The sequence below is a fragment of the Rhamphochromis sp. 'chilingali' genome (assembly GCF_963969265.1).
Source record: "Rhamphochromis sp. 'chilingali' genome assembly, chromosome: 21".
In the NCBI taxonomy this organism is placed as follows: domain Eukaryota; kingdom Metazoa; phylum Chordata; class Actinopteri; order Cichliformes; family Cichlidae; genus Rhamphochromis; species Rhamphochromis sp. 'chilingali'.
The window spans coordinates 31,544,673-31,572,143 of NC_137949.1; the positions used below are offsets into that span (position 1 = coordinate 31,544,673).

At 43.1% G+C, this 27,471-nt stretch overlaps 1 protein-coding gene across 2 annotated transcripts in view; it reads left to right on the plus strand.

The window, feature by feature from the left end:
• The first annotated feature begins 3,739 nt into the window (after positions 1-3,739).
• The window catches only part of akt1 (v-akt murine thymoma viral oncogene homolog 1), a 31,473-nt gene continuing 7,741 nt past the window's right edge, over positions 3,740-27,471 (plus strand). Inside the window, exons 1-5 of one of the 2 annotated variants that reach the window (XM_080870454.1) lie at positions 3,740-3,992; positions 11,650-11,833; positions 24,851-24,979; positions 26,556-26,667; positions 26,972-27,098. In XM_080870454.1, the coding sequence (XP_080726580.1) occupies positions 11,788-11,833; positions 24,851-24,979; positions 26,556-26,667; positions 26,972-27,098 (414 nt within the window). In that variant the 5' untranslated portion in view covers positions 3,740-3,992; positions 11,650-11,787. The remainder of the gene's footprint in view (positions 3,993-11,649; positions 11,834-24,850; positions 24,980-26,555; positions 26,668-26,971; positions 27,099-27,471) is intronic. The other variant, XM_080870453.1, reaches the window with a different exon arrangement.

Consider the following 27,471-nt stretch of genomic DNA (forward strand, 5'->3'; position numbering starts at 1 on the left):
TGCCATCCTCCTGAAAAATACATGAATGGTAGCACATGTTCTAAAACCCTGCATATATATTCATTCAGAATTAATGGTGATTTTAAAGATGTGAAAGTTACCCGTACCCTCTGCACCCTGTGCACAAATTCACTTCCTCATTATCACAGATGCTGGCTTCTGAACTGTTTGCAGATCATCTGGATGGACTCTCTCTCAGCTGGGAGGACACGTCTTCCATTGTTTTTGAAAGGAATTAAAACTTTTTAACCACAGCACAGTAGTTCTGTCTTTTACTTTAACTCAGTGCATAATAAAGGCCTTCAGACCCAGAGAAGGCAGTAGAATTTTCCATCTTGTTCATAAGTATTTTTTTTCCTTTGCCATTCAGAGTTTAACTTGGATTTTTGAATAAAACAATAAATGATTGTCTGTTTGCTTAAAATAGTTTTCAAAAGTGTTCCTTTTGAATTTTTACTTCAGACTTTCACTTCAGAATTGTGTTTGTTTCCAATGCAGTGAGTCTTAGTCTTTGGCCTAGTCCTCTGCATACAAAGAGTTCCCTGCGATGTCTACCTCTTTTAATAATATTGCATACCAAAGAAAATTCTCAAGTTCATGAGTTGCAAAATTTAATTCAATTCAGTTTTATTTATATAGCACCAAATCACAACATCAGTCGCCTCAATGCACTTTATATTGTAAGGTAAACCTCCTACAATAATAGAGAAAAAAACCATCAACAATCAGACAACCCTCTATGAGCAAGCACTTGGCGACAGTGGGAAGGAAAAACTCCCTTTTAACAGGAAGAGACATCTAGCAGAAACAGTCGAGGTGGCAATCCTTAAACTTTTCAATTAGTTTCCCATGCAGTCCTTCATGGATGTTTCACTCTCTAGGAGGCTAACTTTACAGCAATATATTATATCATTTACCTGTTGCCAGTCAACCTAACTGTAGCTGTAAGATGAGCCACCAGATGTTTTAGGGTTTTTCTTATGTTGACCCTAACTTTTTTGGAAATAGCATGCTGGAATCACATTAAAACATTTGCCAGCTTTTACAAGCAAGGCTGACTGGTAATCAGATGTGTATATCTTCTAGGGGTGATTTATCACAACAGCTGCACTGGTTAAATAAAATAAGTGCCCCTATATCACTCACATACTTTTAGTATCTCTTATACCTATCTGTCCTGATGCTGCTGTTTTACACGCAATTTATACAACAATAGTTGTGTGATTTTTTCGCTTTGTTTTTTTTAATATTACATTCATCTAATAGTGTAACAGTTTATTGCTTTGTAGTTGACTGGAGATGCCGTTTTGGTCAGCTTCCCCACCGCCCCACGTATCCATTCACACAATCACCTCCTCCCTATTATGGCCCTTCTGCCCTTCTGTGTCTAATTGTTGTTACCGCGTGTTATCTATTCTCCTTTAACGGGCCATTAAGTTCTGTTCTGTACTGTTTGTTGTACTCTAGACAGATACTGCAAGTAGACAGGGATCAGAGATCGGATGAGCCTTTGATGGGAGAGATGCTATTAACTCACTTTGACTTTTTAATCTTGTTACTGTTACGTTTGATCCCGCAAAACAACAGATTGGGCATTCCCATCAACAGGCCAGAGACAGTGGGTGGAGGAGGAGGAGGAGGAGAGCACCAATGAATAGCAACTGGAGAAAATATGGGATACCCTAAGTCAGCTTTGCCTGTATGACAGGAACAGCTTGGCGAGGCTGACGCATGGTAGCAGTGAGAAACACATTACAGCGTGAGTGACAAAGAGGGGAAATGACAGCAGAGGAGGCTGAGAGACAGAGGGCACAAGCCAATGAATTTTTCATCACAGAGGAAACATTGGCAGCGTTTCCCTGCTATCCTTTTCTTTTAATATTATTAAGTCATTATTGCGGGAACTGTCACATGCTTGCTTTTATAAGTGATACATATATTTTACTGCACTTCTAATGCTGATTCAACTTTGAGGCAGTCAACTACACCATGCTTGGGGATAGAAAAATAATGAAGGGGTAAGACTAAACGTACGTGAAGAGGGTCAGGAGTATCACGGCGTAAAGCAAGATAATGGAAATGTTAAAATGGGAGGTCTCTAAAATGTTTTAGACTTCTAGTTAGAAACATTTTGATCAAGTAAACCCAGTCATCTGAGGGCGTCATTTGATACATAGGCTCCCTGACTTCTTTTAAGCAGACTGAGCTGGCTTGTCTGTACCTGTCCAAAACTGGTTTAACTCCTACCTCTCCAGTGGAGTTCTCTGTAGCTGTAGATGACGGTTTATCTACCACAACAGGTAAAAGTGTGGCATGTAATCATGAACAATCCACAAGATTTTTACTTTCTCGTTCAGCTGTTTCATCTGGTATATGCAGTTAATTTAAGAGAGTATCTGCATGAATACAAAAAGATCAGTGGCAAGGGCTAAATCAGACTAAATACACTTCTGCAAACACATTCTTGTGTTCAGCACATCTGCTTTACCCATATTGAAGTATTTTGTTTTAAGTGTGTCAGACTGAGACATTCTCACACTTCATGTTTAGTTGGCATTTCCTGGAAATGTCAGAGGCCCCTCCACAGCAACTTGAAGAGAAAGTTGCTGTGAAAGTTGCTGCTTTTTGGTACTGGCAGATGCGACTGGAACCAGGTGATCGAACGTGTAAAAGTCCACCACCGAGCCTGATGCTTTAGCACTGACGTGCAACAGAATGGAAGCAGCAGCACATCCTGCTTATGGTTTCTTCTTTAGTAGTGATTTTAATATAATTTTACTAGATTACACAAGGCTACACATGTGTCTGAAAGAACCATATCTGAAACTAGAGCTAGAGCTTCACCTTTTAGAAGCACGGCTCTTTACACAGTTTTAAGGTGCATAACCTTTTGTTTTGTTTTTGTGGTTTTGATTGGCTTGTTGACCTTATTTTGCATAAAGCTTTATTTACTTTGACCTAATTTGACTTATTATAACTTTATTTTCGATGTTAACAAGTTTACACATCAAATACAACTTGCTTGAAACAATGACACGGTGACAAACTTGTACTTTTCTTTCAGATACAGCTGCAGCTTAACTTGTTTAAAACCCTAGAAGGAGTTTTGTGAACATAAAACATTTTATTGTAATATAATTTTAAAGGTTATTAAATAACAGGGCAGATGTGAAATGATAAAATAACAATAACATACACTAAATGAACCAGTTTAGCTCTAAAAACGTTTTTCTTAGTCTTTTCTTATAGAAAACTTTGCAAGACTGTAATTTTGAACTGTTGTAAGGCACTAATATACAACATCTGGACTAACTGGGAATATTTGTGTATATTTTGTGAACAAAAAAAATGTAATCAAAAAGACAAAAAAAAAGTAATACATAATTACAGATGATTGATGACTAGAAGCACCTTTTGGAACCCTAATATAGCTCATTGCAGAGCAGGTAGAGCCGGTACCAAAATGTAATTCTCGTCTTGTAGCCTACATTACCCTTGTGGTTGTTCCAGGAAGTCAAAAAACCCACGTAAGTACACTTAATTGAAGCGAGGATCCCTTAAAAAACATACAAGGTCCTCGGCAGGTCCCCGAAACCCATGTTGGAAACCACCGGCACAGATAAAAGAGCAGAGAGTTCAACAAGGCCATGCAGAAGAAGCACCACTGCAGGTTTTTTTTTTCTTCAATGGGACGCTGACAGCCTACTACTCCTCCTGTGAGTGTGACTCATTTAAGGGCGGCTTTAGGACCCGGGAGAGACGGCTGCCACAGAGGCATTGCAGACAGCGCGTTTGGGAGGTGTAGTGGAAGAAAGGCAAGAGAAACGGAGTAAATGAGAGCACTTTGTCCAGATTGTTGAAGGACCCGTCAACTTAAAACACCGCCGAAACAGCTCACTATAATGAGACGGACACATTGTTGAATTCCTGTCCAGGTAAATGTCCGCGTTTCCTTCGCATGGTTAACTACAAGAGTTCGACAGCTAGACAGGGTAGGTCCCCATTGTACTTACATGGGATGCGGTTATTCTCACCCAAGCTGCCCTGCTAGGCCCCATATCCTTTCTAGCGCTAGATGCAAACCTGAAATGAGGTACTTTCCTGACTTCACTTCGCCGTAAAAAGTTGTCTTATGACGAAAAAAGTCGACGACTCATTAATTTCCTGTAGTGAAGTCTTAACGCTCGGGGTTTTTCCACAAACAGCAGTGCGTCTCTTTAAGATGTTAACCATTCATTTTTTTTTTAAATATTTTTTTTTTGACAATGACCACTTTTGAGACACAACCCTCGGGCCAAAATATCTGCAGTCAAGTCGCTTCAAACGGTTCTCCTCTTTGCGGGAAAAAAGTTTTGTTTTTTTGCGCTGTGCTTTATGGTCCTGGAGGGAAATGAAAACAAATGAGCTCAACAAGAGAGAGCAGCTCATTCATTGTTGTGAACTACCACCGCGTTTGTTTACTTGTTTGAGTGAGGCACTTATTGCCATCTTATCTTTAGCCATTAGCTTTGCTGCCTGCCTGCCGAGAAGCTGCTGTGGCCACAAACAGTGCTGCTTTCCAAAAAAGAAAAAGTTATGAGTCTGTTGTGACTTGTTGCCACGCGTTTACTTTTTGGTCCACAATTTAGACACAGACGTCATAAGAAAAAGTCCCAACAGTGTAATTTAACGCCCCCAGTAATCAGTACAACGGGATAATGCCTGTGGATAAGTGTGTTTTGATAGGTTTCACTGGCCTCACTGCTAGCATCCCACCTACAGTAATGACAGTTGTGTAGGTCTGCACTCAATAGTTTTTTGTCATAAAGGTTTTTTATTATTATTATTATAGTATTCTTATCAAGTTTGAGAGATATCAAGGGCATACAAATCTGATGGCGCTTTCAAATTTCAAAAGGATTCTTGCAGGATGCAAGGCTTGCAATCATGTTTAAAACTTATTTTGCTAATAATATGTCTGTCTCCTTCTCCCAGGGTGCATGCATGTACTAAAAAGAGAACATTGTCCCCGGGTGTGTTGTACCCACCATGCCTTCAGTGTTAAAAAATGTTTTTATCGGTCATGAGACTACGTCTGTCCAGTGTGTGTGTACGCAAGGGGATTTGGCATGTGACCTGGGGAAGACGCAACAAGCTGGTGCAATGATGCAGCCAGTGACTGCTTGGCTCTCACTGTTCTGTTTAGAAAAAAACCACCCACCTCCCACCCAATCCCCTAAAGCAGCTCAGTTGACGCAAATCTGCTACCAGTTACATGCAGAATCTGAGGAATGTTGTTTGAAATTTTGTCCAAAACGGACAGACAGGGGCCTGGACGCATCACCAGAGTCTGGATGTACTGAGACTGAGAAAGAGATGGTTCTCGTACCGGTGTCCTGGACGTCACAATTCTCAATCTGTGTCACAAAAACTGAAAACCTGGAAAACAAATTACTTTTGTTTTCCTTTTGCTTTTCTGTGTTAACTTTCCTATAATGGTGTGTGTGTGTGTGTGTGTGTGTGTGTGTGTGTGTGTGTGTGTGTGTGTGTGTGTGTGTGTGTGATTTGAATAAATTAAGCATTGTGTTGCTTTTACAGCTTGTCTGAACAGCCTGAATATGATTACATTAACGTGAGTCATAAAGTGGTTGGTGTTCGTGTCATCGCAGGATTAAAGCGGCCACTCTGCTTGCCTTTCAAGGTTGCAGTCACTGCGGTTTTGTGTTCAGTTAAAGCTGCCCGCAATATTCTTATCAATAATGTTGTGCTTTCAGGGAACTTGAAAGAGGAACTTGGTAGCGTAGTAGATCACCGTACTACTGGCTCCACTGTGGCATTTGAGCTCAAACTAAAGTGTTGCTTTGGCGACTTGTTTTTCAGCAACAGGTTAGCGTGATGTCATTTCTTGTGTTTTTAAATACTTTCAGTGTAATGTTTTACTTTTGGAAACATAAACCATGTGGTAGTTTTTTCTGTTAACCGAGCAGAAACTGAAGCAAAAAAATGGTATCTATGAATCTGTGATGAAGGAAGTAGCGTGGTGATGTCGACCTGATTTTTTTTTTTTTTTTTTTTTTTCTCTTCTCCCCCCCTTGCTTCCTGCTATAAACACATGGGACTATCCTCTCTGGCTCAGTGACAAGCTCAGTGTGTGGCAACTTTTGCTGCATGACACTGATTTGCATTGAATGGGGTGGCCCCCGGCGTTGGAGCCAGAAAGATGAATGATTGAAAGCCGCCCTGACATCAGGGCAGGCAGGCAGGCGGTGGCCCAGAGGCCTGAGGACCATGTGACCCGCCGTCAGGGTACTGGGTTCATTCAGTGGCTGCTGGCTGCAGCGCTGGCAGCAGCCCAGCTTTTTACACACAGGCCGCAGTAGCAACAGGTCGCTCCCATTAAAACAGCAGCGCTCTGTTGTGGCTCCAGAGCCGGACTTGTGCATGTGTTGCTTTTTTGGCTGCGGCGTGTGTGCGCTCAAGTTTGTTTGTGAGGTGTATATAATGTGTGCGTGCCTGTGTCACAGAGTCCACACTAAGATGCCGATGGGATCCAACGGGTTTTGTGATCCTTACTTTGAATTGCACTCTGTGTGCTTTTTTTTTTTTTTTCTTCTCTCAAATCCCTCTCCAGGATCCTTCCAACATCAGCTGTGTGACACAACCACCACAACCCCAAGTGCAATAAACAAAAACACTGAGCGAAAATAAACTTTGGCTTCATAAACTTACTTTTGCTCACTGATGGAGGGGAGCAGAGTGGCAGTAAAAGGTGTTGATTGCACACGCGCTGCCAGATGTATTCGAGCCTGAGGCTGTACTGATATGACTCGTTGTCTGTCAATAGTCACATTCACTTCCTGTTGTTGTCCCCACCAGTTAGCTGGATGAGGCCACTCAAACAGAGCTCTCTTTTGATGGCCTGGCTCTGATGGAGCAGCAGGGACATTGATTTCAGCCGATGGTCAGGGATCGCCTGGCGCAGTATGTGACATTTATGTGAACAAGCATTGCAATTGATCATCTTTTGGCTGCTTCCCTTTATTCAAAGCTGTCTTTATATCACAAAGAAATACTGAATGAAGGAAAGGGTCAAGTGCTTTGGTTATGATAGCCTGCAGGTTTGAAGTCTAATGGTAGTCTTGACAGTTTTTGGATGACTGTTAGTACAGTTTTTACTGCCTTATTTGACTTCTGCTTTAACAAGTGAGCTATTGCAGCTACTACTGTAGTGTGATCTTTCTCCCAAATTTAGGTTTTTAGTTGGGTTTACTATCTGCCCTTTAGTCATACATTTTTCTTTATACCTTTACATGTGTTTACTATGTAACCAGGATAGTATTGTGGCCATTTCTGGTATTTTGAATTGTCCTAAGACTTAATAACACTTTGATAATTCTTCTGCTGGAGGCTATGCTTTTATTTGAAGGTGCTCAAGTGTGTGTGCATCTCTCAATCTTCACTACAGGGAGTGCAGAATTATTAGGCAAGTTGTATTTTTGAGGAATAATGTTATTATTGAACAACAACCATGTTCTCAATGAACCCAAAAAACTCATTAATATCAAAGCTGAATGTTTTTGGAAGTAGTTTTTAGTTTGTTTTTAGTTTGAGCTATTTTAGGGGGATATCTGTGTGTGCAGGTGACTATTACTGTGCATAATTATTAGGCAACTTAACAAAAAACAAATATATACCCATTTCAATTATTTATTTTTACCAGTGACACCAATATAACATCTCCACATTCACAAATATACATTTCTGACATTCAAAAACAAAACAAAAACAAATCAGCGACCAATATAGCCACCTTTCTTTGCAAGGACACTCAAAAGCCTGCCATCCATGGGTTCTGTCAGTGTTTTGATCTGTTCACCATCAACATTGCGTGCAGCAGCAACCACAGCCTCCCAGACACTGTTCAGAGAGGTGTACTGTTTTCCCTCCTTGTAAATCTCACATTTGATGATGGACCACAGGTTCTCAATGGGGTTCAGATCAGGTGAACAAGGAGGCCATGTCATTAGTTCTTCTTCTTTTATACCCTTTCTTGCCAGCCACGCTGTGGAGTACTTGGACGCGTGTGATGGAGCATTGTCCTGCATGAAAATCATGTTTTCTTGAAGGATGCAGACTTCTTCCTGTACCACTGCTTGAAGAAGGTGTCTTCCAGAAACTGGCAGTAGGACTGGGAGTTGAGCTTGACTCCATCCTCAACCCGAAAAGGCCCCACAAGCTCATCTTTGATGATACCAGCCCAAACCAGTACTCCACCTCCACCTTGCTGGCGTCAGAGTGGGACTGGAGCTCTCTGCCCTTTACCAATCCAGCCACGGGCCCATCCATCTGGCCCATCAAGACTCACTCTCATTTCATCAGTCCATAAAACCTTAGAAAAACCAGTCTTGAGATATTTCTTGGCCCAGTCTTGACGTTTCAGCTTGTGTGTCTTGTTCAGTGGTGGTCGTCTTTCAGCCTTTCTTACCTTGGCCATGTCTCTGAGTATTGCACACCTTGTGCTTTTGGGCACTCCAGTGATGTTGCAGCTCTGAAATATGGCCAAACTGGTGGCAAGTGGCATCTTGGCAGCTGCACGCTTGACTTTTCTCAGTTCATGGGCAGTTATTTTGTGCCTTGGTTTTTCCACACGCTTCTTGCGACCCTGTTGACTATTTTGAATGAAACGCTTGATTGTTCGATGATCACGCTTCAGAAGCTTTGCAATTTTGAGACTGCTGCATCCCTCTGCAAGATATCTCACTATTTTTGACTTTTCTGAGCCTGTCAAGTCCTTCTTTTGACCCATTTTGCCAAAGGAAAGGACGTTGCCTAATAATTATGCACACCTGATATAGGGTGTTGATGTCATTAGACCACACCCCTTCTCATTACAGAGATGCACATCACCGAATATGCTTAATTGGTAGTAGGCTTTCGAGCCTATACAGCTTGGAGTAAGACAACATGCATGAAGAGGATGATGTGGACAAAATACTCATTTGCCTGATAATTCTGCACTCCCTGTATAAGAAGCACACCTTGACCTCATAGTTTATTCACTTTGTTCTGTTGTCAAAACAGTCTCACCTGGAGGTCTGTTTAGGAGCAGCACTGTAACTGTTGAAGGGTTTTGACAACATCACATGACCGCCATCATCTGCCACCTTGCAACGGTACTCTTGTATAAAAAGAAAAAAATCACATAATCAATGTTATATTATCGTTTAGCAAATCTAGTTACCTAGGATTTACAAGGAAGCTTTTTACTAGGAATTTTTTATTTTATTTTATTTTTTTAAAATCTTGTAATATATTTGAATCTGAGCTGTTATATAGCACTTGTTTGTTTGTTTGTTTGTTTTTAAGCAAAACAGTTCCGTGTTGGTTAATACCATCCAACCACATAGAAGTGTGCTTTAGCGCAAATCTCTTGCTAGAGCACGGCAGCGGGGTCTTTTTTTTTTCTTTTTTTTTCTTTTTTTTTTTTAAAAAAAAAACAACTGTCAGTGTAAAGTCCTTCTTACTCACAAGGAAATTACATTGATGTTAATATAAAGGATGTTAATTTAAAATCCAGTTAACCTAACACGCATGTCTTCAGACTGTGGGAGGAAGCTGGAGTGCATGCAAAATCTGCACAAAAAAGCCCCAGCCTGGATTCAACCCGATTGGGAACCTGTGCAGGTTGTACCCTGTTTTTCACCCTTTGACAGCAGTGATGGGCTCCAGCACCCCCACAACCATGAATTGGATCAGTAGGGCGAAAAAATAGGTGGAAGCATAAGGGAAGCAATAATTTTGAAATGCTGGGCCAACATTGAAACTAACAACTGGCAGATTGCATATGTGTGTTGGTAGGTCAGTCCAGTTTGATGTCTTAGTTGCAAACACAGAAGTTGTCACTATAAATGCATACTGTGAGGAGGGATTAAGTGTGTTTCAGTTCCTTGTCACACTATGTACTTGGAATATATTTATATCTTTTTAAAGAGTATAAATTCACAAACCATTTTCTGAAAATGGATCCCAGATATAAGGACTGGGATGGAGTAGAACAGGTAAACATCAGTCACTGCCTTTATTGAGTATCGTCCTATTTGCTGATTGACTCACAGCAATCAGTGAGGTGAATGTCAATGATTGGCCCTTGCCACAGGGATCACCACAGTGGGCATCCCTGAATGTTTGGTTTGGTACAGTTACACCAGATGTCTTTCTTGACACAACTTCAAAAGGGATTTGTGTATCCCGTTGGCATCAAACCAGCGACCTTTAGCTTGTGAAGCGGGCGTATAAACATCTACACTATGGAGCCATTACGTTGGTGCGCCTCTACTTCTGTAGAGTCATTTTTGTTTTGGAGCGCTTGGTCCTGCAAAAAATAAATAATTAAAATTAATATGTTCCATATTTCTTAAGAACATGACTTTCAGATGCTGTATAGATGTTTTAGATCTGCCACATCTGCTGTTGTCCTTATTTTGCCTTTGAATCCAATACACCAGGCTGTCAAAAATGCCAACTGTGTAAGTTAGTAGACTCATCAGTATTACAGCTCTATCATTAAGTCACAGAAGGATCTGGCACATAATTACAATTGTTACTCAGAGGTGAGTAAGGTAGTCTCATTTAACCTCATGTTCTTTCAGCTGCAGCCCTGCTGTGTTTAACAGTTTGACCTTGTCAGTGTAAGGCTTGGGTGCCCTTTCTTGAGATCATATGACTATATTAAGGCTCAGAGAACAATAAAATTATTTTAAATTACTTTCAGTGAACTGGGGAAAAAAACAAGAAATAAAGCTGCTTCCCAGAATTTATATTTCTTATTGACGCTCGTAAGGGAAACGCAAACACTTTAGTCGGTCTTTATCAAATTTAGACCCTGCTCACAGAGGCTCAAGGGATCTTCCAGGAAAGGTGACTCTTATTTTTCCAGAGAATTTGATTGTTCCGTAGCTGGTGATTTTCTACATGTAATGTCAAACAGTCAAACATAACCTGCTGTGGGGCAGGTTAGGTCTGCACCATGTGTTACCATGGGGAAGTGAGCCACCTTAGTAACAGTAAAAACCCTGGGTTAAACCTGAAGTGACTACATTATGCCCGTAATCCTGCTTTGCAGCACAGGGCCTCTGGGCTAGTATGTGGCACACAAAAACATAAAACTTGACTAGACCTTTTCAAGATTTAAACTTTGATGCCATCCGTGCACGGAGTAGAAACCTAGTAATCTGTTCTTCTTGGTGAAACTGAGATTTAGAAAAATCATTAAACAGCTGTGCACAAAGTTTGAAAATCTATATGGATATCCTGTTTGAGAATTATTTGATTATTTTCTCACTGCAGCTCTGTTCGTGAGTGGGGGGAACCTCCTGGTCTATCAAGAACGGCTGCCTCAATAGTGAACAGCATGGAATTTTCCAATACGGGAGACTTCATTTTGATTGCCAAAACCCACAGCTTTACAGATATTTGAACCTTGAAATATTGCAGGTTCCACTTGCACTGTACTTGTACCCGTCCCTCACCAACTGGGCCGTAAAACACGAGGCTCTTCTCGGTTCTCTTGCCTCCCCTCGGCCCCGTTGACCTGACGGTTAATAATCAGACAAGTGGAAAAAATTGTTCACCTTAACAATGGGCTAATTTTTACTTTTCTTTAACTAATAGGTAACCACCATCAAGAAGACGGCTATAAACTCCAGGACCCCGTCTCCAGGCTCCTGCGCAGGGTTGAGTGAAGGAAACTTTGGACTGAGAGTCGTCTCTCCCTGAGAGAAACCTGGATCCTCCATCCTGGCCACCAACATGACCAATGTGGTGATCGTCAAGGAGGGATGGCTGCACAAAAGAGGTAAATTTGTGCCATTAAGTGCTATATTATTTTTCTTTTGTTTATTTTTTGATAACTGGATTAACATTTAAACAACTAACATTTGATGTGTGCTGAGGTTTTTGTCCGCGAGGTGTCTGGTTGTCATGACCTTGTAACAAACCTAACTGTGCAACACACATTATGTAAAGACCCTAGAATATGTCAAAGATTTCAAACGCTCTTGTTGATACATGTCAGAAAACAAATTGGTTCATGCGTACAGTTTATGTAACACTAGGACTGTACTTGACATAAAAAAACGGATTCGTTATACAAATTGCCTCAACTTCTTGGTGGATGCAGCAAATCTTTATTTTTTCATTTTATTTTTTTCTACCCTCTAAATGTTGCAGAAATGATGAACAACAACAATATAGACTATTTGCCAAGTGGTTGATTAATTTGTAAAGGCATTTAAAATAAAGTAGTATGCCAGATGTAATATAAGGAGGCATCCAGTTGCAGAATCCCCAACGGGCCCCATGGAGCTGCTCTGACAGTGCTGTGTGGCGTGGCATGGCTCACTGTCGGGCGTGAGTCCTGTTGTTTGGACGAAAAGGCATTCCTCACATACCTGCTGGCTTTGAGCAGCTTTATGTGCGCATACTAACTCTGCCTTCTGCTGTGGCTGCCTCACAGAGCCCACTTCACCACTGCCTGCACCACCAGGGGCAAAATAGGATAAGAAACCACTGAAATCTCCTGGGCCCAGAAATAAAAGGAACTGGCCTTTTTCTGGAAGAGAGAGCGCCAAGACTTGCAATTATTGGCTAAGGTGATGGGAGTATGTCACTATAAGAGTTCCTGCATTGTGTTAGCACAAGTCTTGAAAATGGGGACTGTGGGCTAACACAATGCAGGTTTCCGGTTTAGTTTGATGGGCAGCTCAACATACCCCATATGATGCAATCATGCCCCTCTGGTCTTCTGTTTAATGTAAGGGCAGCGTGTTAGTTACATTAGGATTTCATTTGCGGAAAGTAATAAAGTTCAAGTCTTGAAAGTTTAGGATTAGCTGGTAGTAAAATAAAGTCTGCAGAAGTAAATTGTGCTGCTTTTTTGTCTTGGTCTGTTTAGGGAAAAAAACAGAACCTGCTTTCTTTAGAGAGAACCTCTTCCCTGGTATAAGGGAATAATATGTTTGCCCTGTTGAGACTGTGTGTAAATTTGTACACGCTCTGAAATACGTTTGTTTGCCCATTAAAATCTGGCACACATCCATCTTTCCACACCTTCACAAGTACAGATAAGAGTGAAACATAACAGGCGGCCTGTGTGAAGTATAAGAATAGTAAAATAGTGACCGGAAAGAAAACGGTGTGTGTGTGTGCACACATGTGCACTGTTGTGGCGCTGAGCTTCCATCTATACTCCCCCCATTTGTGACATGAACACTAAACAAACAACCCTTCAGAAATAGTGAGTTGGCATGCTGTCGTAGCCCAGCAGCTGTGCCCTGTGAAATGTCACCGAGCCTCTGTTTTGATTGGAGGGCATCCGCCTGCCTCCTTGACAGGAAGGCTTTTAGTGTCGCATCACTGTCATGCAATCTTTGCCCCAGAGCCAGTGCACAGAAGGTGAACCTGCAAGTAGCCCTGTCTTTCTGTCGATCACCTCGGTCAGCCAGGCAGTCTGTGCTCGACAAACCTCTTCCCATCTTCCCGCACCTTGAGTGCAGCTTGTGTGGTGGCGCCACCCAAGTGACTCAAATCTCCGTGTGGGCGTTATAATAAATGGCTTGTACCACCTCTGAGTGTGTTCACCATGCTCATTACTCCCATGTGTGCTTTCAAAACACCAATTTGATGTTTTACAACAGATTGACCTTCATATTTCCATCAACACTTGTTTTTCTTTCGTGTTTGTGTCTGTTTCATGGACCTGGTCTTGCACTGCAGTACTCTCTTACAAAAGCAGGTACAGTTTGAGTAGCCTCCTCTTCTAGCAGTGCCCATTTATTGGCTCCACATGATGATTGAATTTCACGGTGGGCCAGTTGCAGGCGCAAAGCAGCTCTTTGATTCCTTTCTGATTAGTCATCTTCAGCATGCACGTGCAGACTGAGTCAAGACGCCTGAGAGAAAGTAAAGCAAGCGATTGTGCCTCTGTACCTTGTAACCCCCCCACCCTCAGAGCTAATCTGTCATTAAAGCTCCAGATTCTTAGCCTTGGATTGATCTGTACAGTTGTTCCAGACAGGCTGCACTCTGTGAAATGATCTAAATCTGAAGGACACACCTTCATAGTTTCTTCTTAAGCCTTGTGCTGCAGTAATGCGTCTGGATTGTGGACACCATTGGGAGATGTTGATGGGCTTGTTATCTGTTTTTGAATGTGAGACAAAGAGTGGGATGGAGTGTGTGTGTTTAGATATGCAAATGCGAGTGGTTTAATATACAGAGTGAAGCATATTTATTTTGACACTACCAGCAGGACATTACCCTTTGCCCTTATGCACAGACCACATAGCAAGTACAGGCCTGCACAAACACTGTAACTTTGTCGTTACTATCATAACCAGTTGTTATGTGTCCCCAAATGGTACTTCCTTTTTAGATCCTTCATGGAGTGCACCCACACACTTTGAATGTGCCTACGGCCTCTAGTGGCCACAGAGGCCAAACAGCATGTTATTTCTCTTTGCAAGTGTTTTTCCAAAGTTTCCATCAAAGCCAGAGCATCATCTGACATCAAAGAGGCAGATTGTGGGTTCCCTAGTTTCCAGGGAAGCGCTGTGGCCAAAAACCCAGTCAAGCTCAACAGAACAGCGCTTGCTTGTCCTCCCTTCTTCCCTGGCTCTTGTTTGTTTGACTCATTTGCTCCCTGACAAGTATAAAGAGCCGGCCCCCTCGTTAGGCTAACGAAGGCCACAACAACTGTTGGATTTGGGTAGCACGCTCAGCTGGCTCCAACCTGTGAGAGGAGGGGTGGAGTGGGGGAAGGAGGGGAAAGCAGAGAGCACAGCAGTAGAGATGGTGAGGAAGGGGGGGGGGGGGGGGGACAGAAGTTGAGCAGCGTCTTTGTGATGTTCCCAGAACATTGCTCAGTGACCCAGTCGGCCCGAGGAGAGCTGGTTGATGTTGTGTGCGACGTGCCACAGAGACTCTCGTGGTTTGGTTTGGACCTCGTCAGCTGATTGGCCCTTTTGCTGGTCATGTGGCTGAAGGACACCCATGAGCTGCTCGTCCATGCAAGACCTTGTTGGTGGTCTGGGGGTGGGGTGTTACAAAACACTAGACACAGTAACTGTAGATTTTTATTTTTTTTAACTTTTTTTTCCCCCCTCCATTCTTTTGAATGTTTGTACCTTCTGCATCTGGTGAACAGGCCTGCAACAATTCAGCTAGCATTTCCCACATTTCTATTAGTTTGTTCTGTAAGATCTAAGTAAGGGAATGCAGTGTTTCCTGCAAAGCTCGATGCTCTTCAAGGGAGCAGACCCACCTGATTAAGAATGTCTCATGATACTGCATTGCTGACTGTCTCAGGATTTAAGGCCTTTGAGTCACGGCCAAATCTGCTGCTGGCCTTGCCTGGTCTACCTTCATTATGGGTGTCAAGGATTGCATACTGCTACAAATACACAATCACATAAACGTACGTACATACTGCAACAGTGTGGGGAATAGTTGTGCAAATTTGCTGATATATTGTGAAGATTAAATATAAAAAAGATAAACAGAACCGAAACTTGTGATGCTGCATTAATAACTCCTTTACAAATATGCTGTGTTTTACCAGCTTGGTTCTGTTGACGGTGTTATTATTAGTACATCGTGCGCTGTTCAGCCATAATCTTATATGCCAAGTAATGGCCTCGGGGGGTTCTGTGGCTCAGGCTTGTTGAACACAGTTTTTTAGGATCTAAAGTTTCACTGGGGAATAACTCTGTAATGAGATATTGACTTCACCTGTCAACAGCTGACAAGTACATACATACACATTTTTAACATTAAATACCTAGCACAGACGTTAAGTGATGGATAAAGGGATTTTCCAGAGAGAAGATAATCAAATATGGAAGGTGCCTGTCCGTAACTGGACCGCTACTTATATAGCACTTTGCAACTCTACTTAGCACTTAACACTTTTTGCTACGAGCCTTATTCACACATTCCTGCAGCACTTTATTCTATTCCTTTAAGCGCTTTCGATGAGGCGCAGTCACACCCCAATGCAAGCATCCGGAGCAATTTGGAGCTCAGTATTTTGCCTGAGGACACCTCAGATTGTGGACTGGAGGAGCTGGGGATCAAACCGCTGACCTTCCAATTAGCAGACAACCTGCTCTACCTCCTGAGCCACAGCTGACCCTCTCTGTGGGTAATTCAGTAGTTTGACTGAAACTAATGGTGTATACCCTTTCTTGCTAACTATTTTCCAATAAGTTTACAATAGTCAGCCTGAACTTTGTGAGGGGAAACGCCCAAATGAACAGCAGTAGTGAAAGTTGAAGTGGCAGACAGATTTGAGTGGATCCCCTGTAGGCAGGGTCCAGCAGCAGAAGGTGTCACACCAGGAAGCCATTGCTCTGGCCGGGTGTCTGGCCGTCAGCGTGGACCCCCTGCTCTGGGTAATGGGAAGCAGTCTTCCTGCTAAATGTGGTGGAGAGAAGTAAATTACTGGGGTGCAGCTGTCAGCAGGCAGGCTGGCTAGAATGGTGGGGGGGACCAGGAGGCTGAGGGAGGTGGCACCTCCACCATTCGCCCCCTCTCGCAGCAAGCCCGCTGTGTGCTTACTTTGCTGTGCAGAGTCCGCCTGCTCGCCACAACTGTGGTACTCAGCAGTGATCTCAGCCTCTGTTGCTGTTGCTGTGTACCCTTTCTGTCTGTCATTTCCTCAGTCCTCATCTCTCTTTCTGCTTGTTCTCCTTCATTCTTACTCGCACACTTTTTCTTGTCTTTTATGGTCCCCCTTTCTCCCTTGCCCTCACAAGCTCATCCCCTTTTTAGTCCTCCCCCACTTCCAGCGCACGTTTCTCACTCTGTCGCTAGGATAATGACCCAGCTGACAACTCAGACCCATGGCGGAAGCGGCTATGGACCGGCGAAAAGCTCAAAGTCTTTGACATCAATCAAATCACTGGCACCTCTCTTCAGTTTAGGGTGGGTTAGAGAGACAGTGAAACGAAAGGGATGCTTGGCCGCCTGGGGACTCAGATATGTGGCGTCCATGATATTGACATTTTCTCTTACTCTGAGCATATTTCATATTTATATTTATTTACAGAACATTTTAACAAGTAGTGCCCCTGAAAAATGTCAACAGCTGGAGTGTACCTGTCTAAATGGAGCGGGGGGGATGTAGAGCGTAATCGTTGCTTGTTTAAGGGTGCTAAATTTTACTGGTCATTGAGAGTTCATTGGCACTAATATGTTCTAAATAATGTGTGTTTATTTGTTTGCCATGCAGTAACCCAGTTAACTAATCCATGGACTGCTTGTTTACCCAGGGAGAGGGTGCAAATCTCAGCCCAGTGTGGCAGGGGGGAACTTCCCACAGTGTCTCTATGGTAATCAGCAGGTGTCACTCACCACAGAGAAGAAGTGAGGGCTTTCTTACGAGCGTGAGAAAGCGGGGCAGCCTCCATCGCACCCCCTTGCTTTTTTTTTTTTTTTTTTTCTTTTTAGGGTAGCAGTAGCAACCCTAGTGACGGGGGGGGAAGGGAGAAGGGGAAGAGACGGAGGGCTAGATTTGGGGTTGGGGTGGCCCTTCAACGGAACCTGTCGATGCTGCTGCCAAAGCCCCAGCAATGGTGCACCTCCCACCCCTCCTGCAACCCCCCCAAATCCAGCTGCATGGAGAGAATGAGGCCAACAAAAGGGAGTATGGGCTGGGGGGGTCAAGAAGGCATAAAGAGTAGGAAAGAAAAGGAGTCCGTACTCCAGGATAGTTTAAGATGCCATGTGAACCCGGTGCTGCCTTATACGGTCGCAGTCGGGCAAATATGTAGATGGGTGTTCGGTCAGCATGAGAAGCTCAGCTTAGAGCAGGGCGTCTTGGGGGTGGAGTTTGTGGTTGCTGGGCTCAGTGTTGACCCTTGCATCAGGGAGCCCCCACTCTTTTAGAGCAGGCAGTCCGTGCCTCATTGAGATGCAGGGCACAGGGCAGCAGGCCGCAGCTGCAGCCTACAGGCAGAACCCGGCAGAAAAGGGCCGAAGGGATGGCGGGGGCGGCTGAGGAAAAACCAACAAAAGGCGAAGCCCCCCTACCCCCTCCTCCCACGCTTTGGAGTTCTAATTCCCTAATCCTCAACCTCCGCCTACCCCCACCTCCTCCTCCTCATCCGATTCTCACCACTCAAACTCACACACACGCACAGTTCATGCAGTTACACTGGCTCCCTTCCTCTCATCCCCAAGCCATGAATGGCCAGACGGGGACAAAACCCAACAGCAGCCCTCTCAGGAAGTCCAACCACTGGGTGTGAGCACTGAGGCACATTTTGTCTGACCCTCTTTTGGTTCCTCTCACTCTGTGTGAGATCATTTACCCACTTGCATTGTTAATTAGTGTGCATGTGTGGGTCATCTAGTGGCTTGTGACAAAGGTGTTCTTTTCTTTTTAAAGTTACTGTGTTGGAAATGTTATTTAAAAACCTTACAAATAGAACGAGCTGGGATACAGCTGTTAGTTTGGGAGATTGTGGCTTCTTTTTCTTCTCCTTTCGTTTGTAATTTTAAAAAAAAAAAGACTGATGAATACTACATGATGTGTCTTATTAGCCAACAAACTATAGCAGCTGGGTTCTCAACATTCCTGTTGCTGTCACGTAGAGACGGAGAGTGCAGGATGCTCCTCTGAACCAGCCACTAACCTCATTCACCCGCCCTCTTCCTTTTATTTAATGAATCTTCAATAAGCTTGTCTGACTAACCCTTAGTGTTAGGGCCTCTTAAGCCAAGTTGACTTTCACATGGCTTTACTGTCCAAAGAAAGGATTAACGTGAAATAAAGAGTCATTTCTTGGAAGTCGACGTGAAGTGTCATTAAGTTGAGAAAATTTGAAATGTATAATGTTAAAACTTCCTGATCATTTCAGTATCTAGATTAAAGTGATTCCCTCGTCAGGAGTTGTTGTTGTTGTACCTTTTTTCTTGTAATTCGGTAAAAGCAAAGATGCTCCAGCTGCTGTGCCAAACCCGTTCTTTCCTCCTGTACCGTGCTTGAGGTGTAGAGGGGCGTAGCTGTGGCATGCTGAAGCTGTCCGCACACAGGGCCATGCAGCAGTTGGCAAATAAAGATGAATTCTGTTTTGTTTGGCAGCGGTTCTCCGTTCATTATTTTCCACTTTGCCCAGCGCGCATCCCAGCCCTCAGCAGCTGCTTGTCATGTAAAGACACTCTATCAGGCCCTGACAGCTCCTCCCCTGCACACACAGTGCGCATGGCTCATGCACACTTCACTTGCGTTCACACCCCCCACCCCCCACTCACACTCCTACATATGTGGGGAACATATGTAGTGATCTGTCTCACTACCACGCCGTTCAGCACAACTCCTCACACACTGCTTTCTCATCCCCTCCAGTACTCTCATCTCTCATCTTTTGTCAAATCAGTCTTCCCATTCTTCTGTCCTTCCCCTAATTTGGTTGAGACGAGCCACATGTCGGCTGTCATGCTTTTATTAGAAAAGCTTACTGGGACTGTTAATGCAGTGGATTTCCTCAGAGCAAAGTGTGTGTTTGTGCGTGCATGCATGCATGTGTGCCTGTGTGTCAACCAGACACTTGAAGCAGGTTTTATCTTATCTAGGTTGTGGTCAGTCTGTCTGTTGGCCACTTTCCTGTTTTGGAGAACATGTTGACATCAAAAGGTTTTAGTTTACTGGAACACTGTGATGATGAAGTGAGTTAAAAGCAGAAGGCTCTCCTGTGTTGTTCTGAGGCCTATTGTCCTTTGTCAGCAGTCTGCGCTTTTTCTCCGTGTACACAGGATGTATTTGGGGTCTAGTATGCAAAGCACTGGATTTAAGTAGTGCAGAAGAATTTTTTTTTCCCTCTCTGCATCTGCATAACAGTCCCTGTGTATAATTACCATATAAATGTATCCATGTTTACTCTAAACGGTAACTGTATATTTGACAATACAATTTTAAAAAGGGGAAAAAACCCAGCATTAGTTTTCACTTTCTCACTCTGTCAGTTCTTAAGAAAAGCCGCTCTGTGGAAAGTACAAATGAATAAAACCAAAAGGGGAAATGTGTGTCAATAGGAAGCTGACAAGGGTCATCTTGGTTGTTTATGCTCAGAGTGCAGACTGCAAGTGCAACCCCTTCACTCCCCCCCGCCCGCTCTCAATGCGGCGGAGACGCCCGCTCGCAGACAACCGGATATAGCCATTTCCACAGTTGTCATGTGATCGAGCTTGTGGTCACAGACGAGGAAGTTGCAGTGTCCTCCTGTCTAGAAGGAGCATGCACTAGTTGAGGGATGTGCAATGCAGATGTGGGGTTGCTTAACCTTTGCAGAGGTGGCATCAAAGATGAGTGCCCCTGCAGAAAAGACTTTAACTTTCCAGTTACAGTAGACTGCGTTATTACAGTGGGTTAGACCTTATTTACCTTTTTGTGTGGAACAAGTCCCTCTTAATATCACAATTGCCATTGTCAGAATGGGGATAATGGTGACTAAGGATGCTTAGCTGGCTGTGTCTTCCACACCAGTGTGTCAGATTTTCCCCCAGTACATGCCATGTCATGCCTCGCCGTGCTGCTGCGTCACGTATGACCACCCATGCAACTACTAGTGTGTGCCATGCGTCAGTGGATCTGGCAAGAAAGCCTTTCAAACTGACTGTTTGTTGTAATCTGTTGCACACAAATACCTTTCAGTGCCTACAAGGCGCCATGCATACACAAATGTATTTACAGACAAGCACAATCATGTGTACACACAAACACCTGTTTCTGCCCATCAGGATCTGAATCTACGTAAGAACATTACACAGTCTGGAAATGATTTGCCTGCGTTCCCGCTGCCAAACGAAAACTTCTAAACTGAAACTTTAGGCCCTGCTGGCGAGACAAGGATATACGTTGAGCCTTCATCACGTGTCGCGGTGTCAGGTAGGGGACTCATTATGCTGCCTCTGCATTGTGCACATACTGTCCTCAGTGTTGGTTGGCATGGGTTTATAGTTGGGAGATATGGGTCAGCCAAAACCTGACCACAGAGTGGAGCACCAGCTGGGGCCCAGCAGATTAAAAACAAGGACCGGTATGAAGGGCTCAGGAGACTTTCTGGCTGCAGATTTGTCCAAATTATGTATTGAACAGGCTCTCCAGCGAACTCGCAGCTGACACTTAATGACTATGTGTACTCTTAAATGCCACGTCTTTTGTGCTTTTATTATTTAGATTTTATGCTAAACAAGTCTCTAAGCTCCATTGTGCTGAAGTAAGGAAGTCTGGTGCTCTTAAAGGCTTGTGATAAATAACCCTACGGACGTGGAGTCCCAGGAGATCGGCGTGTATTTGGATGATTGATTGTGTTTTTTTTTTGTTTTTTTTTTAAATGACATCAGAAACAGCAGTATGCGACATTACGTGATGGCAGAGCTTCAGTTCATCCTTTGTCTTTTTTTTTTTTTTTAATAAATAGGACAGGGGGAATGAATGAGAGAAAGAGGGGGAGAGAAAGAAAGAAAACCAAAGGGGAGAAGAGACGGTGAGAAGGGGGGGGAAGAGAGAGAAAAAAAAAAAAAACTACTCCTGGGTCACCTGTATGGAGAAAAAAAAAAACAAACAAACAAAAAAAACAAACAGAGGAGACAGCAAACAACAAAGAGCAACATAATAATAGAGAAAACAAAGCACCATCACAATAAACTAGCTAGTCATAGATATCAATATTTACTAAATAATAAACGATATTGTGCAGCACGCAAGATAGACAGCGCACAGTGTGCTTTGAGGCAGCAGCCAAGAAAGCTTTAGTCCGCGTCTGTGAATACCCATGTGTGCATACCTGTGTGGATCAGCATGCTTGCATTCCAAAGGTTTCTCCATGTAATGATCTGCTAGGGAGTGTGGGGGGGCCACAGCCCCGTCCTCCAGGGTGTGAAGCGGGTATGGAGGAGATCAAAACTCCAGACATCCAGAGGCCCCCAGAACACAAGAGACCAAGGAAGACCAACAGAGGGGCAGCCGCGCCACTGGATGATTGATTGTTAAAGTTGATTGGTGTGGTTTGTATTTGGAAAAATCTTATCACTGCAGTTGTGTGTAAAGCGGTCACGAGGGAGCTGCAGCAAACTGTATTCTGCTTATTTCACTTGGGGCAGCACATCTAGTATAAGCGGATTTGTCGAAAAGCTGTGAGGGCGGCAGTCTGACGCCTGTCAAAGTTGAGCTAATTTCTAAATGAGCTTTATTTGGTGTGAAAACACTTACTCTGCAGCAAATGAGATGAAGAATCTCCCCTTGCACAATAAAGAAAAATGTAATAACATATTAAACATCTGCTCTGGATTGAAGACTGTCTTCTGTTGTGCCAAGTGACAGCTGTTTCCTTTTGTATGGTGATTGGTGCCACCACACCAGCAGTGAATCAGGTGTTTTTTGTTTCGTTTGGGTTTTTGTTTTTTTTGTTTTTTTTTTAAGTTTTTTGATTCAGGTTTAACAAACCGAGAACTGTAACACAAACATCTGCATCATCGTACTGCAATTTCATTTTCCTGTACAGTCTATCCCAAATGGAGCTAATAAAACATGCTAGTCTATAACTTCCAACTTTCCAACGAGCACTCTTTTTCATTCTTCTGATCCAAAAAATCTTAGACGGTTATCTGAAAGCGAAGCAAATACAGAATGCATTAAGATCCCGTCGGTATCAACATTTATAGCGCTTAATGAATAAAAATGATTTGAAACGTGCAAAGAAGCAATGGGAGAAACTCCTTTCAGCTGTGAAGAGTTCCACAACTTATTGTGATAGGAAAACAAATTATTTTTAAACTGCTTTGTCTGATTATCTTAGTGCAAACTGCTAAGTACATGTTATGTTAGGGAAATCCATTTATGTTTGTTGTGTGCAGAAGAGGAAAATATCAGCCAGTCTATTAGCTTTTTAAATTCCAATTCCATAAATGCCGAATATTGGTATCGACTGAGTTCTAGCTAAAACCTACATTTTCATTTTTCTTTTCTATTGATGGGCAGGTTGCAATTCCTGCACAGTGGCAGTAACAAATCTGATTATATAGAAGTCTAAAGAAAGTTACCGTTAGCTCACGCTCTCATCCTGATGACTTTAATGTCTCGATCGCTGCTCTAAAGTCCCATTAAATAAAAAGCATACAATGTCCCTCAGCAGCCAGAACTCCCAGCTCATGGCTTCTATAATCTGCATTATATTATTATCATAGTGGCTCCGTCCAGCTTTATGTATGCAGGCTATGAAGGGCATCCCGTGTCGTCGCTTTATGTGGGGAGGGGAAAAAATGTAGACGAGAAGCAGGAAGGGCAAGTTGATGATTTTGACAGATTACAAGTGACAAATCTTGAAAAATGACACTCAACCAGTTTTAATAATTCATGTGATGTTTGCTGATGTTTGCTCTGCACTGTCTAATCTGCTATCAGTTTCATTACTCAGAAGTGTGTATGTGTGAATAACAGAAGCTCATAGGACAGATCTTTTACTTCTTACACACACACACGTGCGCACGCCGCGCTTCTGTGTTGGAGGAAATGGGGCAATTAAGGACAGCTTGGTATGGCACTGCATGGGGTTAATATGCGGCTCCGTAATTAAAAATAAATTACAGTTTTCCTGTATAAATATTCAAGTTCCACTCCGCTGTGTGCCACTGCCTTGTTATGGTATGTAAGCTATTTTTTTTATTTATTTATTCCCCCCCCATCTTCACCGTCTGCACAACATCTGGCGCAACATTTCCTGAAGCATCACCGGAATAAATGGAGTTTCGTCTGCCTAAGAGAGATTCATTTGTGTGATGCCAGTGTGTCTAAGTGAATGGGATGGACATGCTTGGCTTGAGTTTAAGGCTGTTGTCTAGAAAACCGAGGAGTGTGGAAAGTTTTGTATGAAAATCAAATTGAAGCGTTGGCATCCGCCGTTACAGAGTTAAGAACTGTAGGAAATGTTAAGCTGGACTGCAGATTAAAATGTTTTAAAGTGAAGTTAAAAATTCTACTTGTTAAAGATGTATGCAAATACAGTTTTAAGTTGCTTAAATGAAAGGCAGTTTTTGCTGAAAGTGTAAGAAGCCTGAGGATATTTGCTTACGTGATTTACAGAATTTTAATTGTATGATTAAAATGATACTGGTGCTTTACCCGTACGTTAGATTTTTACCGTGCCTGCTGTGCTGTTGGAAGAATGACACGATCAACTAACTGTCACAATTCAGAGAGGGCAAGTGAATCCTGCACGCTCTCAAACAAGAATATTTCCAATTGGAAGAGTGTGTTTGAAGCTTACATTCCTCCATTGTGTGCTATAAGTGAGAAAAGGCCACTTGAAACCATGTCCCATTCCTCATTCTCCTCGTATTCGTTTGATTTCTTGTGTAAAAATGGCTACAGTGGAATTTGGGTGGGTGGGAAATCTAGTCTCCTTCCTGGTGAAATTAGTCGACTTAGATCCTCAAAGTTGGGACAAGGTTTTTTGTTTTGTTTGAATATCCTGTGACTATCTACATTGGAAATGACTGTTGAAAAAGAGGATGTACCACGTGGAGGGAAGGAGTCCTGACTCCTGCTTTAAAAACAGCACTTTTGAGTCTCGCTAAAAGAAGGCCCTAGTGCTTTCAGTGCTAATTTAATAATGCGTTATACCGCTGACAACTAATATGAAAAGAAATCACTAAAATGTTATGTTGCATTCACAATGTCAGTGTTTATTCCTCAGCTTTCGAGGCTGTAAAAGCAAGTAAGGTTTGAACAGACAACACCGGAGGGGGGGAAGAAAAAGGAGTTGGTCACATGCTGTTTAATTTTACCTCCTTTTCAATCTTTTTCTCTTATCAGGAGAATACATCAAGACCTGGAGGCCAAGGTATTTTCTCCTGAAGAGTGATGGTACATTCATTGGCTACAAAGAGCGACCGCAAGATGTTGACCAGCTGGAAACCCCCTTAAATAACTTCTCTGTAGCACGTGAGTATCTGCTTCAGAGAAACCACCACATTTTTTCCCTTGTTTCTTGGCAGCTTGTTTTCACCCCTATTTTGTTTGCTGCTCTTCTTAACTTGCATGCATGATTTAAAAAAACAAAAAAAAGTTTTTTATACTTCTTCGCACTGAAAAGAAGTTAATAACAGTTTGACAGTGTATAAGGAAAAATGTGGAAGACCTTTTTGAACAAGTAACCCCTCCGTTTACTCATCTGGTAGCTTTCTAAATGACTTTGAATAGAAAGAGAAATTGCTGTGTTGTCATCTTAATAGAACGGCGGCGCGGTTTTCAGTAGGAGGACCGCTCCGAGCAAAGAGAGCTCCGCCACTGAACGTGCACGCAAGATGTTTTGACTCCTTACATTAATGCATCAGATGGCAGCTCTCTTCTCTCTGTGCAGTCCCCAAAACTTTGTTTGCATTGTGACAGATAATAACAAAAACAAAAAAATGCCCAGAGCAGCTCGACTCACTCGATCTTCACATCAGAGAAAGTTGCTGCGATAAGCTGTGCAGATGACTGAACACAGCAATTAGACGGCATACTGTTTGTTTAACAAAATGTTTCCTCTCCGACACTCTTGAGTTATCGTGGCCATTAGCCGCCTGATTTCAAGTATTTATCTGGGCTCCTCTCGGAGGTTCTGTCTCCATCAGCGCTGGCTTTGCTTTTGTCACCACTGTGACCCCACCGCAGAGGACACATGGTGTGTCGTTGCTGACGGGGCCGCTGCAGCTGGATTACATATTCACCCTGATGGAGCCATGTTGGATCTCAGTGGTGGTCCACTCAGAGTCCTCCATCCATCAGACGCAGGCCATTTTGTGTCACGTTCTGACATATTTGCTGACATGTTTCATTTGGGAACAGATGTTACTGCGAAGGAGCTGCAGATGGAAATCTCTGCTTTGTAAATTCAGTTATTAGACTGTTGTGAGTAATTGTTTTTGCAAACTGCTTACAAGACAATTATTTGCTCCAAAAGTGGGAAAATTTCAGCAGAAGCAATAAAAGAAGGGTGTGAAGATGTGCATGATATGAAATTCTTAAAGAACAAGACTGATTAAGCCGGGTGTGTGCCAGCGTGGCAAGTTAAACATTTCCTGGTTTGAAGTTCTGTTTCCTTTAGCTGATTCATTTTAGTGGAAATGTGATATCATCTCAGGTTCTGCTCTGAGAAAACAAGATGTGACCTTGGGTTTTGGGATTTCTCGATGATTCAGACCAATAATTTAACATGTGTTTTGTCAGATTCATCACAGTCTGAAAATGACTAGTAAAGAGTTGCTTTTTAGAACAACTGTTAGGGAATGAATTGGAATATGTGCCGGATTTAAAGCACTACTAATACAAAGCATTTTTATTTTTAAAGGGACTGACGATTTAAGCATCAGTTGTTTTCTCCCACCAAAGTGCACCTGTTCTTTTCCAAATTGGCCGAGATTGTCTGTTAGGACGGCGATAAAGATAAATGGCTATAACTGCGGGTCTGTCTCTCCCCTCTGCTCTCCTACACACTGGCCCTTCTCTTCGTCTCCATCTCCCCGGCTGTGGTCAGAGTGCCAGCTGATGAAGACGGAACGGCCCAAGCCCAACACATTCATCATCCGCTGCCTGCAGTGGACCACTGTCATCGAGCGTACCTTCCACGTGGAGACCCCCGAGGAGAGGCAAGTGAGACGCAGACCCCTCGCTGCTCACAGAGCACTTGAGCTCGAATCATCCGCATGCTAAGATTTGGCCCAGAATGCTACAAAGTAGTTTAAGAGCTTAGTTTTTCTAACATGCAGAAGCGTAAACCAACATACATATTTAATCATCATTATACACCTTCACCCTGTGCACTGGCTCTTGGCAGAGGTCACACTTGAAATTGCCTTCCTGTTGATAAGAAGACAATTACATGATTGGGCTGCTGGGCTTGCTTGGTGGCAAACGGACTGCTGTAATCTCTGCTGCTTGTGTCTACCTCAGGGAAGAATGGACCAAAGCCATCCAGGCAGTGGCTGAAGGCCTACAGAAACAAGAGGAGGAGATGATGGACTCCTCCCCAGACCCCATGGACATGGAGGTCTACCTGACCAAACCCAGACTCAAAGTGGTACTAGCTCATTTACACTCAATGTATCTTTGTTCGGTTATGTCCTCACAAATGTCTCTCACTCGTTCTTAACTAGGGAGATTGCTCCTCGCTGTTAGTACAGCTTTTTTTTTTTTTTTGTCCCCTCCTCATTTGACAGTTACTCCTCCTTCACCCTCCCCAGCTTATTTGTACTTGCACAGCTTCTTTCCCAACATCAGTTGTGGGTGGCTTGGCACCAGATAGCATGCCCACTAGGTTTCACACATGCCCCCCTCCCCCCACATGTGTCATGACTTAAAGGTCCAAAGTGTTTTTTGGATTAGATGTCCCCCGCACAACCATTTTCAACATTCTCTCCAGAGCTGGGGGTCAAAGGTTAACTGAGACACAA